Source organism: Scyliorhinus torazame, chromosome 7 (genome assembly GCF_047496885.1).
Source record: "Scyliorhinus torazame isolate Kashiwa2021f chromosome 7, sScyTor2.1, whole genome shotgun sequence".
Taxonomy (NCBI): domain Eukaryota; kingdom Metazoa; phylum Chordata; class Chondrichthyes; order Carcharhiniformes; family Scyliorhinidae; genus Scyliorhinus; species Scyliorhinus torazame.
In genome coordinates this window covers 233,690,114-233,705,581 of record NC_092713.1, presented here as the reverse complement: position 1 = coordinate 233,705,581, position 15,468 = coordinate 233,690,114, and the positions used below count along the sequence as shown (strand labels likewise).

The following is a 15,468-nucleotide window of genomic DNA, read 5'->3' as shown; positions in this document are numbered from 1 at the left end:
CTCATATGATGCCTTGCCTTTTGACGTCGGGGCAGTGTTCGCTCAACTGATGGAGGATGGGTTAAAAAAACTTACAGCAGCTGAGAAGGGATGTCCACAGCTAAACAAGGAAGTCTAGCCATTTTCTCTGTGAAACGGTTTAATCAGTACCTTAATGGATGTTCATTCACCATATGTGCAGACCACAAGCCATTGATGAGCCTTTTTAGCAAGTCCAGATGCATTCCTCCCAGCGCCACTGCAGGATTACAACACTGGGCTGTCACATTGTCAGCCTACCAGTACAACATTGTGTACAAGGCAGGGAAGGACAACGCAAATGCAGAGGAGTTGTCTTCCCTTACCGAACATGCCAAACAAGACAGTACTTCTTCCAAATTTTCTTGCTCGAACAACTTTCAAATTCTCCTGTGAATGCCAAACGGATTAAACAGTGGACGGACAGGGATCCTGTTTTGTCCCGGGTGAGAAGATTCTTTATACAGGATTAGCCTCCTTGCAAAATGCAGGGATGAGCTGAGTGTGCAGGGTGTTGCATTCTTTGGGTGTCTGGAGTGATCGTTCCACCCTTGTCATTCGCAAGCTGCAGATGAAGTCATGAAGCTCATCCAGGTGCCTCCCAAATGAGCAACTTCGTCGGCACTATGGCCCTAAATGGATCAGGACTTGGAGAACAAGGTGAAATCCTGCTCTGCGTGTAAAATAATCCAAACTATGGCACCACCGGCATCACTCCATCCATGGGAGTTGCCTGATTGTCCTTTGTTTAAACTTCATGTTGACTTTGCAGAACATTTTATGGGTCATATGTTTCCAGTCATCGTGGATGCACATCCTAAGTGGTTAGAAGTTGCTATCATGAGCTACAATATAACTTACATTGCAATAGAGAAGCCACGCCATGTTTTTGCAAAGCATGACTTGTTGGATTCTCTGGTTTCTGATAATGGGACCGTGTTTACGAGTGACTTGTTCCAAGAGTTTATGCAAAAAAATTGAATACACCATGGGCATACTGCTCCTTTTCATCCAACATCAAATGGTTTAGCTGAGCGATTTGAAAAAAGGACTGAAGAGAATGGCAGACGATACTCTGGGAACTAAGCCCTCAGATTCTTATTTCAGTACTGTATCATGCTACATATGACAACAGAATGTTCACCGGCTGAAATGTTGATGGGTAAAAAGCCAAAGTCTCACCTGGATCTGCTACATTCAGATGTCAACGGGAGAGTAGGACGGAGACAGGAAATGCAGGAGAGGCATGACTACCATACGAAGGAGAGGTATTTCAAACCGCATGACTGCCTTTGTCAGGAATATCAGTAGTAACCAACGACGACTGCCTGAAGTTATTCTGACCAAAATGGTCCAGTATCGTGAGTGGTGAAGCTAATTAATGGAAGGGTCAGCCGCAGACACCAAGATCACTTTCATCTACACCACAACTCAGAGACAGCTAAGTTTCCGGATCACATGCAGAAGGAAATGCTGCTGTGGAAATTCAACAGCAAGTGATTCCTGTTGCAAAGGGGCATCTAATGGACACTAATCCGGGAGAGGTTCAGGATTTCCGCTCACTAACAACCAACCTACTTCTGCGTCCTCAAGTCCAGCTCAACTGAACCAAGACTCACCAGTGTCTACTGAGTTACCAGTGGTTGTACACGGATCACAATGCAGCTGCCAAGGTCCTGACCAATTGACCTATTGGTTGCGACATGTGTGTTATGATGTTTGCTATTGTCTCTCCTTAAGAGGAATTTTAATTTAGGGGGGGGGGGGGGAGAAGGGTTATGGAATGTTTTAATGGTGTTTCAATAAGGATCTTCCTGTTTGATTATTATGCGTATGGATGTCTTTTAAAAATATATTAAGGCATTTATATAAACATTAAACACAAACTATCACAGGAATAACAACAAACAGAAATCTCATAAAAAATAAATAACTACCCGAACACCCCAACCTCCCTGCCGTTCCCCTCCTCCCAACCTGCCTTCTCCATTTTAACCCCATTATCCCCCACCCTGACACCACAATTTTCCATGAAAAAATCGATGAATGGCTTCCATCTCCGGGCAAACCCATCAACTGACCCTCTTAAGACGAACTTGATTTTCCCCAACCTAGAAACTCCGCCAGGTCGTTCATTCACACCCCCGGCTTTGGTGGCTCCAAGTCCCTCCACTCTAGCAAAATCCGTCTCCAAACTACCAGGGAGGCAAAGGGCAAAACGTCGACCTCTCTCGCCTCCTGGGTCTTCCGACAAACCAAATATTGCCACTTCTGGACTTGGGGACACCTTCAGCACCTCGGACATTACGTCTGCGAACCCCTGCCAGAACCGCTTCAGCTACGGACATGCCCAAAACATGTGGACATGGTTCGCGGGGCCCCCCGTGCACCGCCCACATCTGTCCTCCACCCCCTCAAAGAACCTACTCATCCTGGCCACCGTCTTCTCCGCCCTGTGAATTACCTTAAATTGGATATAACCTTGTGCACGACAAATATGCATTCACCCTCCTCAGAGCCCCCTCCCATAACCCAGCCTCCATTCCGCACCCCCCCCCCCTCCCACCAGCTCCTCCTCCCATTTCCTCTTGACTTCTCCTTTCGGGGCTCCCTCCCAGTGCATTAGATCCTTGTAAATCTGTAAATCTCAGAAACCTTGCCCTTCCCCACATCTCCTTCGACACCACTTTATCCTGTAGTCCCGGGGGCGGCAGATCGGGAAAAGACGGCACCTGGTTCCTCACATAGTCCTGTAACTGTAAGTAATGGAACCTGCTCCTACTGGCAGCTCATATTCCTCCTCCAATTCCTCTAAACTCGAAAAGATGCCTCCCAGTGGGTCCGAAATATACAGCAACAGGTCGGCCGCATAATATAGCGAGACCCTGTGCTCAACCACCACCCCCCCCCCCCCCCCCCTGCATAATCTCTCTCCAACTCCTTGACACTCTAAGCACCATTACCAATGGCTCTATTGTCAAGGCAAAAAGCAAAGGGGGAAAGTGGACAATCCTGCCTTGTCCCACAGTGCAGCCCGAAGTACACCAAGCTCACCTGGTTCATCCGTACACTGGTGACCATTGCCCGATGCAACAATCAGACCCAGTCTACAAACCCCTGCCTGAATACTAACTGCTCTAACACTTCCCACAGATACTCCCATTCCATCCGATCGAACGCCTTCTCCACATCCATAGCTTCTGCCACCTCCACATCCTGTCCCTCCGGGGGCATCATTATCATGTTCAGAAATCTCCTGACATTCGCTGATAGTTGCCTCCCCTTTACGAACTCTGTCTGGACTTCCCCTACTACTCCCTCTACACAGTCCTCAACCACGAGGCCAAGATCTTTGCCAACAACTTGACATCAACATTTATCTACAAAATCGGGCGGACGACCCACACTGCTCCGGATCTTTATCCTTCTTTAATATTAGGGACATGGACGCCTGCGATAATGTAGGGGCGAGCCCCCCTTTATCCCTCGCCTCATTATGTGCCCTCACCAGCAGGGGCCCCAACTGCCCAACAAACGTCTTATAAGATTCTACAGGGAACCTGTCCGGGCCAAGGGCCTTCCCTGCCTGCATCATCCCCGTGCCCTCCATCACCTCCACCAGTCCAATGGGGGGCCCCAGCCCCTCCACCAGGTTGTCCTCCACCTTGGGGAACTCCAACCCATCGAGGAACCACCGCATTCCCTCCCCCTCGGCCGGGGGCTCCGATTCATCGAGCCTCCTATAAAACTCCTCAAAAGCCCCATTCATCCTCACCGGGTCCAGTACTACCGTTCCCCTCCAATCCTTTACCCTTCCAATATCCCTCGCCGTCACTTGCTTCCTAAGTTGTTGGGAGAGCAACCTGATCGCCTTCTACGTGTACGTGTACCACCCCTCTGGCCTTCCGCAACTGCCCCACTGCCTTCCCCGTGGACACCAACCCAAACTCCATCTGGAGCTTCGGCCTCTCCTTCAACAATCCCGCCTCCGGGGCCCCCAAATACTTCCTAACAACCCGCAGGATCTCGTCCACCAGCCTTGCCATCTCTGCTTGCTCCACCTTTTCCCTATGTGCCCAGATTGATATGAACTTCCCCCTGACCACTGCCTTGAGTGCGTCCCACAGCAAGGTGGCCGAAACCTCACCTGTATTGTTCAGTTCCACGTACTCCCGAATGGCGGCCCTCACCCACGCGCACACCTCCTCATCCGCTAACAGCCTAAGATCCAGTCTCCACTGCGAATGCTGGCCCCTCCAACCGGTCCACTTGCAAGTACACCAAGTGCGGCGCGTGGTCTGAAACCACCATCGGTGAGTACCCCGAATTGACAACCCCCGCCAACAGTGCCTTGTCCACCATGAAATAATAAATCCGCGAGTACATTCTGTGCACATGGGCGAAGTACAAGTACTCCTTCGCCCTCGGCCTCCCAAACCTCCATGGATCCACCGTCCCCACGCGCTCCATGATCCCCTTCAGCTCCTTCGCCACAACCTACACCACCCCGACCTCGGGCTTGACCAGCCCAACCCTGATTCAAGAACCGTGTTAAAATACCCTCCCATGGTCAACCAGCGTGAGTCCAGGTCCGGGATTGACCCCAGCACCTACCTCATGAACACTTCATCGTCCCAATTTGGGGCACAGATATTCATCAAGACAACTGGCATCCCCTCCAGCTTCCCATTCACCATCATGAACCTCCTTCCCGAATCTGCCACAATATTCTCCACCTCAAACGCCACCCATTTGATTATCAGCATCGCCGCCCCCCGCATCTACATATCTAATCCCGAATTAAAGACTTGCCCTACCCACCCTTTCCTTAGCCTAGTCTGGTCCCCGATCTTCAAGTGCGTTTCTTGCAAAAAGGTCACGTCCGCCTTCATGTGCGCGAACAGACGCGACTGTTTGACCGACCCATTCAGCCCTCTCACATTCCATGTGACCAATTTGGTTGGGGGCACCCTGTCCCCCTCCCTGCTGATGAACCATATCCTTTCTTGGGCCACCCCCCGGCCCGTGTCATGGAACCCTCCAGGCACATCCTCGGATGTCCACTGTCACCACCTCCTTTCTCGCTACAACACAGCAACCACACCTTTGTCAGCAGCTTCCCCCCTTCTCCTAAGCAAATTGACAATCCCATCCCCCTCTGCTACACTAACCACCTGCTCATCCTCACTGCGCTCCCATTGTCTAGTCCACCCACTAGCCTGACAGCCCCCACCCATGGTGCCAACCCTCTGACCGCTCCCCCCCCCACTGATTCCTCTCCCCGCCCCCCCCCCCCCCCGTTCGCACACCTCCATAGTACAAACAACAGTGAAATAAGAAGGTACACTCACCCTCCATGTTTCCCAAATATCCTGCCACAGAACCCAACAAGACCTCTCAAAGAAGAGAGGTTCTCCCATAACCAACAAACAAAAGGCAACAAAAACAGAAAAGGCAGAAAAAAAACAACATCTCTTCACACCTCCTCCACAGTTAAATATCCACCTTCTCCTGCCAGTCCATTGTCCCTTAAAAACTCCATGACTTCCTCTGATGTCCCAAAATAATGTTCTCGGCCGCTGTGAGGCATCCGGGGCGGGCCAGGCACAACATCCCAAACTTCATTCCCTTCTTAAAGAGAGCAGCCTTACTCGATTAAACCCGGCTCTCCTCTTCGCCAGTTCCGCACCCAAGTCTGGGTACACCCAGAGCTCATTACCTTTCCAGGTGCACCTCCTCGTTGCCTTGCCCACCGTAATATCCTCTCCTTGTTGAGGAATCGGTGGTGCCGCACCACCATCTCCCTCGGTGGCTCGTTCGCCTGCGGTTTCCTCATCAGCACCCAATGCGCCCGGTCGACCTCCAGGGGCCGGTCAAAGTCCCCTCCCACATCAACTTCTCCAGCATCTTGGCTACATGTGAGTCGGCATCCGCTCCCTCGATGCCCTCGGGCATTCCCACGATTCTTAAGTTTTGTCTCCAGATCCTCCACCTTCTCCTTTAGCCCCTTCTGGGTCTCCCGCAACATTCCGATTTTGGCCGCCAACGAGGTAAGCTGCTCCTCCTGCTCCCCTGCCTCCTCCACCTTCCAAATAGCCTGACCCTGGGACACAAATCTCTGTTCCACCAGATCGATTCCAGCTTTTAGTGGTTCCACCGCCTTGGCTAGGTTCTCTTGGCCTTCCCTCCTGTGTCGTGTGAATTTCTCATTCAAAAGGTCCAACAGTTGCTCCGTTGACCACTGAGCAGGCAGGGCTGGCCCTTTACCCTCCACCATCTTCACCTGTGGCGCACAAAGAATTTCTTGCTCCAACAGCTCCCTTCTTCTGGTCCGTGGATCCATCCACCAGGAACACCAGTGGAATTTAACTTCCCTCAACCACCTCTACACCTTTTTCCACCAAAACATCCGCCCAGCAAACGGGGGAAAGGACCAAAGAAAAAGCCTCAAGCAGGAGCTGCCAAATGTGCGACCACTCACTCACTGGCCACCACCGGAAGTCCCGTGTGTGGATGTCTTTAACAAAAGTGCGCATGTGACGTCATCGGGAGTGTACGCTTGTGTGGGTTTTAAGTTTAGCCACGAGGAACCTAGTTTAGTTGTGTTTAGAAGCTGTTGGTGTCTGCAGCCAAACTATTATTACCTCAATGTTTTCTGAAGTAAAGAAGATTTAACTTTTACAAGGCGTTCAACTACCTTACTTGTGGTCAAGTCACCACACATATGTTTGGACGATCACTATTCCGAGCTACAGGAAGTGCTTTAAAAATATCCTGAGTTATATTACCTCATGATCAAGATAAATGTATATTTAGCTAAATACTTGTTTTGAGAGTATAGAGCAATTCTTTCTATTTTTCTCTCATTTTATCTGTAGACAGTATAAAGACACTAATAAAGATTATTATTATAAAAAAATGTCATGTTCCTCATTTTATATTTATGCTTATAGTCCTAAGTTAGGAGCATGACTAAAGCATTTTTACATTTCAGCTGTTTTTAGAAAATAAACACAGCTCTCTATCCTAATTGTCTGTAATTAAATGAGCATGTGTGGGAGCTGTTAGCATTTCACAACAGGAACAGGATGAGAAGTGGGTTAGAATGCTATTCCTTCATCTTACATAATCAAATGTCAGAACTGAGTGGTTTTTTATGAATGAAAATTAATAAAAAATATAGAAAATGTGAAAAAAAATCAATTTAAAAACCAAAGTCACAAGAATGAAAACCAAGTTCTCTCTTGGCAGCAACCTGGGATTGTAGCGAAATGCTGAAAAGTTTAAAGCTGATGTGAGAAAGCACATCAATCTCAGAAAAATTCCAAACCTTAGAATACGCATGATCAATGCCAAGGGAGCCTTGTTTTTCAAGTAAAATTATGTGACAAACAAAATATGAAAGCAATCAAGCAGTAAAGGGAAGCCCTTTAAGTGAAATAGCCTCTGGGCGAGACAAGAAGCGAGCAGTGAAACAAGTAAAATTCACTTTTATACGTCTGCTCCTTCTGAAGAAAGGTTGTAAACTGGGTTTAGCATTATATGCATAACAAGATTGACACATTTTAGCTTACTGTTCTGAGCTATGTCAGTAGTTGCATCAAAGTTTCAGGACAATGTTAAACCAATCCCTGATCACCAGTAGAAAATCACTAGGGCACAGTTTGCAATAAACTCATTTTATCGTGTTTAATAATGTTATTGTACTGTTAAAACAGTAAACTCAATGGCTGACTTTTCAGCAGAAGCAATTCTGAATAGTTTCAGCAAACAGGTTTGTGCTTAGAACCATTGAATTTAAAAGAAATGCTGATATTCAGATTATACAATTTGATTTTCTCTAATAAGGTCAGAGAGGATTTGTCCCTGCTGGAAAACTGAGTCCACTTCAGCCTGCAAAACAACTAAATAACCGTCCGCTGTCACAGAGTTCATCTCTTGCCAATGTTGTAGATGGAGCAATTAGCAGAAGAAAATATTCTGCTTCACCTGAAAGATATGTACCATCAGTACCAACGCAGTATCAAGTAAGACATTTCAATTAGAAAGTTTAAATGTCAATCATAACAGCATTGTTCTAAAATTCAGTTTGACGTATTTCTTAATGTACCAAAGCAAAGCAAGAATTGAAAATTAATTTGACCAGTTTTGGGTGTCAGCCCTGGCACAGCGTGTGGCGCTCTCACTCTGAGTCACATGGATCCAGGTTTAAGTACCACTTCAGGGCTTGAGCACAAAATAAGACTGACCCTCCAGTACAATGCTGACGAAAATGGTGCGGGCTTTCAGATGAGATGTTAAACCGAGGTGTCGCCTGCCTTGTCAGGTGGAAGTAAAAGATCCAGCAGCACTATTTCAAAGAAGAGCAAGGGAGTTTGCCGAGTGTCTGGCCCATATTTATCCCTGAATCAACATCACAAAAGCAGATTATATGGTCATTATCACATTGCTGTTTGTAGAAGTTTGCGGTGTGCGAATTGGCTGCCGTGTTTCCAACAGTGCAACATTGACTATGCCCCAAAGGCACTTAATTGCCTGCAATGTGGTTTGACACATCCAGTGGTCATGCATATAAATGCAATTCTTTCTTTTCTTTTTCTCTCCTAGAAATATGATACTGGATAAGTTGGGCAAAGAGCTCATATAATGTGCACAATTATGGAACAGACTATAAAACCTATACAGTAGTACTGTATCTTAATATCCAAGATATAATACAATCCTAAACAAGTTAAGGTCCCATAGTTATTTGCAAATATATTTCAGAATTCTTGTTATAATTGATTGTTGGATTTCTGCCAGTTTAAAAATATTGATATGGAATTAGCGAAATTACAAAAAGAGAATGATAGTAATACATTCAATAATTTAGGTGATCATTTCCCACACTTTTCATTATAAACTTGATTGACAGCTTATATTACTGTGAACCTCCATTGTGTTTTGCAATTTCTAAAGTTCAATTAGGAATGGACAATAAATGCTGGCCTTGTCATTGATGCTTTCATCCTAGGAATGAATTATAAAAAGGCACTGGGAGGAGATGGCACACTCAACCACATGGAAGATCCATTGATCTCATTGTAAATTAACCAACTTTTTTTTATCCCTTCAGCTATTGAGCAGCAGTACCATAAAAATATCGTTTCCCAATTGAAAACTGTTAGGGGGCTATGAAAGTGGAGGGGAATAAAATTGGAGCTCCAAATAAAATAAAACAGAGCTATTGCTTCTGTGTTGAATATATAAAGCTAAACTGCAACAGGTCCAAGTGCTGAGACAAGACCATCAATGGGAAAACTACAAAGAAAGGTTTTCTGTCTGCATTCTTTGGAAATGGACTTTAGAAATGATTTTTTTTTTGTAAAAATCTTTTTATTGGCTTTTCTTTTATTTATAAACATTTGTTGTGTATATACATTACATTTTTCTTGCCCGCCCTAATTTACTTTATTTTACAGAGAGGTTTATTTTGTCCTTCATTTAACTAACTCTGTGTACATTTTGTTGCCCTATGGATCGGTCTATAATTCCCCCCCCCCCCCCCTTCCCCGTCGCCGTCCCCCCCCCCCCCTTTGGCTTCAGCACCCTTCCTCTTCTCATGTGGTTTCCCCACCTTCCTTCCGCCTACCCCCCCCCCCCCCCCACCCCCCCAGGTTGCGCTGTCCTGTGGTTCCTCATATATGTTGGTTTTTTTGTTCTTAGCTTACTCCTCGTTGCTGGCCTCGAATAGGTTTTGGAACAGGCCGACAAACTGCCCCCAAGTATCCAGGAAGCCTTCCTCCGACCCTTGTATGGTGTACTTCCCCAGGTGGAGAAATTCCGAGAGGTCAGCGAGCCAGTCTGCAGCTTTGGGCGGTGCTGCCGACCGCCAGCCGAGCAGGATTCTCTGGCGGCCGATTAGGGAAGCGAAAGCAAGGGCGTTAACCCCCTTCCCCATGTGTAGCTCTGGCTGCTCGGATACCCCAAAGATTGCCACTATCAGGCATGGCTTCACCCTCACCCCCACAACCTTGGACATTGCCTCGGAGAAGGCTGTCCAGAACTCAGCAAGTTTGGGACAAGCCCAAAACATGTGGGTGTGGTTGGCCAGGCCCCTCTGGCACCACTCACATTTGTCCTCCACCTCCGGGAAGACCCTGCTCATTCAGGTTCTGGGCAGGTGCGCTCTGTGCACCACTTTGAGCTGCATTAGGCTTAGCCTTGCGTAGGAGGAGGTGGAGTTCGCCCTGCTCAGTGCTTCGCTCCAGAGTCCCCACCCTACCTCTTATCCCCAGTTCGTTCTCCCATTTTCGTGTGGTCTCGTCCAGTGGAGTTCAAGCTCTGTCCAGTAGCTGTCCGTTTATTTTCCCACATAGCCCCCCCTTCTCGCTGCTTGTGCCTATCAGGTCCTTTAGAAATGATTTTGCATGGAGTAGAAACTTTTCCCGAATGGAATTTATTTTATTTATCACTGAATGAAATGAGAATTAATGCAATTTGCCAGTATACTTAACTGACAATGAATGTTAAACAGCTCTAAACTCCAATTCTGTGATTACTGTAATGTGAAACAAGTATCTAAAGAATCATGCAGTTTATGTGTCATTTTTTGTTTGATGTGTTCAGGTTGTTGCAGCATACCAGTTTGCAGCGAGAGGACCTCATGAAGCCAGTTTACAACCTGGACAGCCTGTAACTATACTGGAACTTCATGATAAGAAAGGAAGCCATGAGTGGTGCCTTGTCGAAGTGAATGGACAAAGGGGATATGTTCCTTCAAATTATTTGGTGAAAGTGCCTTGCACTGGAGAGAGGAAATCCTTTGGACCATAATATTTACCAGTAACACTGCACTATTGAGAAGTTGCACTAAATGTTCTTGCACATTGTGTTTGCAGTGGCAAGAAGATATGAAGAATTGTAAGACTAATATTGCTTACTAGCACCATATGCATGCTACCCTTAAAGAATGAGTCTTGTTATTTTTTTGTTTGTTTTGGAGAGTATAATGAAAATCAACATTATCAGAATGGTAGTGTGTTTTTTATGAATTTTCTGTCAGTATTCAGATTTTAAGATGTGCCCTATTATGTGAGTGCCAGTGGTTGCTCCCTCAGATGTAAAACACTGATGCACTTTTGTAGCTTGTAAAGAGTTAGTATTGCAGAGAGAGAATTTGGGATTAGTAAAGAGCAAGGACAGTTTTTTGATAATCTTTATTGTCAAAAGTAGGCTCACATTGCAATGAAGTTACTGTGAAAAGCCACTCGTCGCCACATTTCGGTGCCTGTTCGGGTACACAGAGGGAGAATGTAGAATGTCCAAATTACCTGACAGCACGTCTTTTGGTACTAGTGGGAGGAAACCGGAGCACCCAGAGGAAACCCACGCAGATACAGGGAGAACGTGCAGACTCCACGTAGACAGTGACCCAGCGAGGAATCGAACCTGGGACCATGGCGCTGTGAAGCCACAGTGCTAACCACTTTGCTACTGTGCTGCCCATGTGTGTTTTGGCCATGTGCTTAGTGCTTAGCTTCAAATAAGTCATTCTGCATGATCCATAAAGCTATCCATACATTTGCTTTCAAAACAGAAGTACTAACTTCACCTCAAGCTGGTTTTTACCTTTCCCAGCAGAGTGAGGGGTCAGATTGGAAACTGAGTGATTACTCATATCTGTCATATTAACTCAGCCAATCAGATGGCCAATTAATATCTGTCTAGTGGGAAGAAGGCAAGTTGAAGAACAAAGAGAAACTCTGGACTGGATTCTCCGGTCGACGACGCCGTAATCTCGTTCGGCGATCGGCCGGAGAATCACAGTTCCCAACCAAATCGAGGTGGCACTGCTTTTGCGATGCTCCGCCCCCTCCAAAGCGATGTATCGACAGCCTCAGGACATTGCCTGAAGCCCGCCCCCAATGCTCCGCCTCCGACCGGCCGAGTTCCCGATGGTGTGGGTCGCGTGTGGTCTCATCAGTCGGGAACTCGGCATGGCAGCTGCGGACTCAGTCCAGCGCCGCCACATTCGGGGAAGGCCGATCCGTGGAGAGAGGGGGACTTTATCAGGGGCTGCGGGCATTGTGGGGGGGGAGGGTGGTCCGGGGCACGCAAGCCGGCCAAAGGGGGGGCACTATTTCACGGGCCGGGTCCGCGGGCGGCTTCTGCCATGTAGCACGGTGCGGCCGCTGCAGGCCGCCACTGTGCGCATGCGCGGCCTCGGACCCGGCAATTCTCCAGGCCATATCGGCAGCTAAAGCCGGGTGCTCTATGCTGCTGGCATGCTAGCCCCTAGCCAAACGGAGGATCGGCGGCCGTTTTGCGCCATTCCTTCTGGCGTAAAATGCCACCGTTCCCACGCCGGCATGGGGACATATCCTCAGAATTGGAGAATCCAGCCCAATGTGTCCAAGTGGCACTGTAAAATGGACAATCATGTGGCAGTGCCAATGCGGCTGTTATAGACAGGAGGGGGTTTAATTTAAACAGCCCTGATTTTTCCTCTCACTACCCATTCGTAAACAGAAAGATGTTTTTGATTTCCCCCTTTATAAGTGATGGTGTATTTTCCCCAACCCTGTAATTTGGAGTGTTCCAACCCATGCCCAGTTGGAGTAACATGCCCAGCAACTTTGAGATAAGCTAAAATATAAGAGTTGGTTTATTTCACACGTATCCAAAATGTGGGAAAGGGATTTTACAACGTTCACCCCTTTCACACTCATACAATGAAAGAGGATAATGGAAAGAAAGGGGTATATGGTCAGACCACAATAAAAAATGCAAGTTATGGTTTTACGTGGGTCCAAAACCCATAATCAAAAGTCTAACAGAGGGTTGCTTCCAAGGGTACATTGGTTCACTGATGCAGGGTAATACAGAAGTGAAATCTGACCTCTTCTGATCTCTTCAAAGACCTTCTCCACTGAGGTAGTACTGCACTCTTGTATGCTTCACCCGATGCCTGTGTTTATGTATTGACATTGTGTATTTATGTATGCCCTATGTTTATTTCATATATGGAATGATCTCTCTGGATTGTACGCATAACAATACCTTTCACTGAACATTGCACCTGGACAGAGCTCTTTCTGCTGCAAGCTGTTCAATGGTAAAATTGTCACTAGCGCAGGCTGCTGCCTGGAGTCCTGTCCTCTTCAGAGGTCAAACAGTAACAGGATAATTTCAAATAGCTTATTAATTAAAGGGCATCAGACAGCTCAAGTTCAATCATGTGACAGCATGGTTTTGGGTAACTTACAGGGCCCCATGATTGAAACCCATTGTTTGGGAGCAGAGAATTGTTGGACCATCAAGTCCCAAATATCTGCCTTTGTCCATAGCTGGCTGGGACAGACGTACCATCACCGGCGCTGTAGAAATGAAAAAAGTGTTGATGTATTTCTCTGGAATTAAATGGTCAGCAGTTACAGAGGGCATCAGCACCTCTTTGAGAATATTGGCTGAGATTCTCTGGCCTTCCCACTGTTTGTTTCTCGGCGAAAGGACAGTTCATGTGATGATAAATATGTATTTATTTTCTGTTCCGTTTCAACTGGGACACTGTGAACATCAGGTTGGTCACTGCTAGAAATGTAAAGGCCCCCTGCTCTCAGAATCAGTGTTTATTTTTTATTGAAGTCTCAAAAATGATTTAGAAATGACTTTAAAAAACATACAGATGCTGCCACCTTCCCCAGCAGACTCTTCTGGTGAATTGAACCATGGTCCTCGAGGCAGGCCTATTCCTCCACCCTTGTGTCACATCACAGCTGCTGTGAAACACTTCCAAACGTTTTCGTGTCCATGCCGAAAAATGCAGCGGCCAACGTAAAATTGGGAGTGTTAACTTGGAATGCAAACAATCCAATTCATTTTGCATAGATTCTGTGCGAATGGCATGTCATGCTAAAATCATTAACCTGACCTTTGTGCTAACACTACCTTTAAACCTATTGGTCAATGTTCCTACAGACTTCTTTCTCAACTTATTTTATTAGCTCCTAACCTACTTTCACTAAGCATTTCTTCTTAATCATTTTAGCTTTACTTCTTTTGTTTTTCATTGGTTTCTATAAATACATTTATCATAAATGTGGCTGTCAAGTTTATTACTATAATTACTGTGATCTTCACTGGATATTATTTGGAAGTAAACAACGTCATTTTTATTTTCTAGCTTAAAATAATGTTTTCTTTTATTAAATGTGGAGTGACTCGTTCAAAATAATATATATTTTATTAAATGTGTAGTGACTTGTTCAAAATAATATATTTTACAAATTATATTCATATGCACAGCATCCTGGTTGTTTGAAGTGCACAACAGTAATATTTTGTGATTATTAGTGAACCAGTAATCATGTTTTGCAATAAATTGATGTAACTGTTCGCTAAAGATTAATTATAATGTGAATTGCAATTGCAATACTGGTTGAAGAAGCTCTTTAATATTGCTACAATATTTCCAGTTACAATTATCCTACTTTACGAGCTGGCCAGATTCCTATACGATCACGATCACGTTAGCAGCAGTTTGTTTCAGTATAATAAGAATTTGAAGGAACACTGCAGATGAAAAATGCATCAGTTACATCAGTAACTATCCTGCAAATAATTTCACATCATTTTTCAAATACGACATAATAGTCAACATCTTTGATTATAAGTTGTACTTCTCAATTTGATATTCCTCGTAACTGAAATATCAAAAGCGTATCAAGCAAAGTGTAAAATTATCCACAAAGAATTCCGAATGTTTTAGGCTGACAGGTCTGTGTGGTGTCACAGTGCAAATCAAGATTCTAATCAAAGGCATTAAATCATTCCACTATATATCAATTTGAAAATTGAGAATATCTTAAAACTCTTACGACACATTTTTAGTTGGATTATTTTTGCTGCTATTGTATTGCATAATAAATATTGTATTAAAATGTCAAATTGTGTATAATCGATTTGCCATTCCAAAAATATAAAATAAAAAAATAGGAAACACAGGATGCTTCATGGATTTATGAGGGCTATTTTTATGAATAATTCCTAAGTTATAAAAATGACTGCAAGGGCCACTGTTCATGTTAGTATTAACATATTGTAGAATACTGCAAGTGTCATTGAACACGATGGCATAACCACTCACGCTGTTATACCTGTAGAGACAGACAAACTTTTCTAAAATTCAAATTTCCAGTGGATAGCTGAAGGTTTTAAAACTTTTACTGCAACAAACGACTAAAAGCACTAATGGTTAAACACTATTTTTGGAAGGCATATTTCAAAGTAATGGGGAACATTCTCTTCTGTATAAAGACAACCGAAGAAAAACTTCACAGGTATGCTTTCATTTTCTGCACCCAGTCCAAAGTTCTTCTTAGCTCATAAAGGTTTATTTCTGTGAAGCAGACATAGAATAAAACAGACGTGGTTGACTCTTAACTGCCCCTCAAGGGCAATTAGGGATGG

General features: G+C 45.3%; 1 protein-coding gene and 1 long non-coding RNA gene across 2 annotated transcripts in view; one reads left to right on the top strand and one right to left on the bottom strand.

Moving 5' to 3' along the window:
- Positions 1–11,030, top strand: part of arhgef37 (Rho guanine nucleotide exchange factor (GEF) 37) — a 158,993-nt gene extending 147,963 nt beyond the window's left edge. Inside the window, 2 exon segments of the mRNA XM_072512145.1 lie at positions 7,867–8,045; positions 10,627–11,030. Of these exon segments, the coding sequence (XP_072368246.1) occupies positions 7,867–8,045; positions 10,627–10,833 (386 nt within the window). The 3' untranslated portion in view covers positions 10,834–11,030.
- LOC140426893 (uncharacterized) overlaps positions 1–15,468 on the bottom strand; it is a 46,029-nt gene that overhangs the window by 17,829 nt on the left and 12,732 nt on the right. The window lies entirely within an intron of this gene.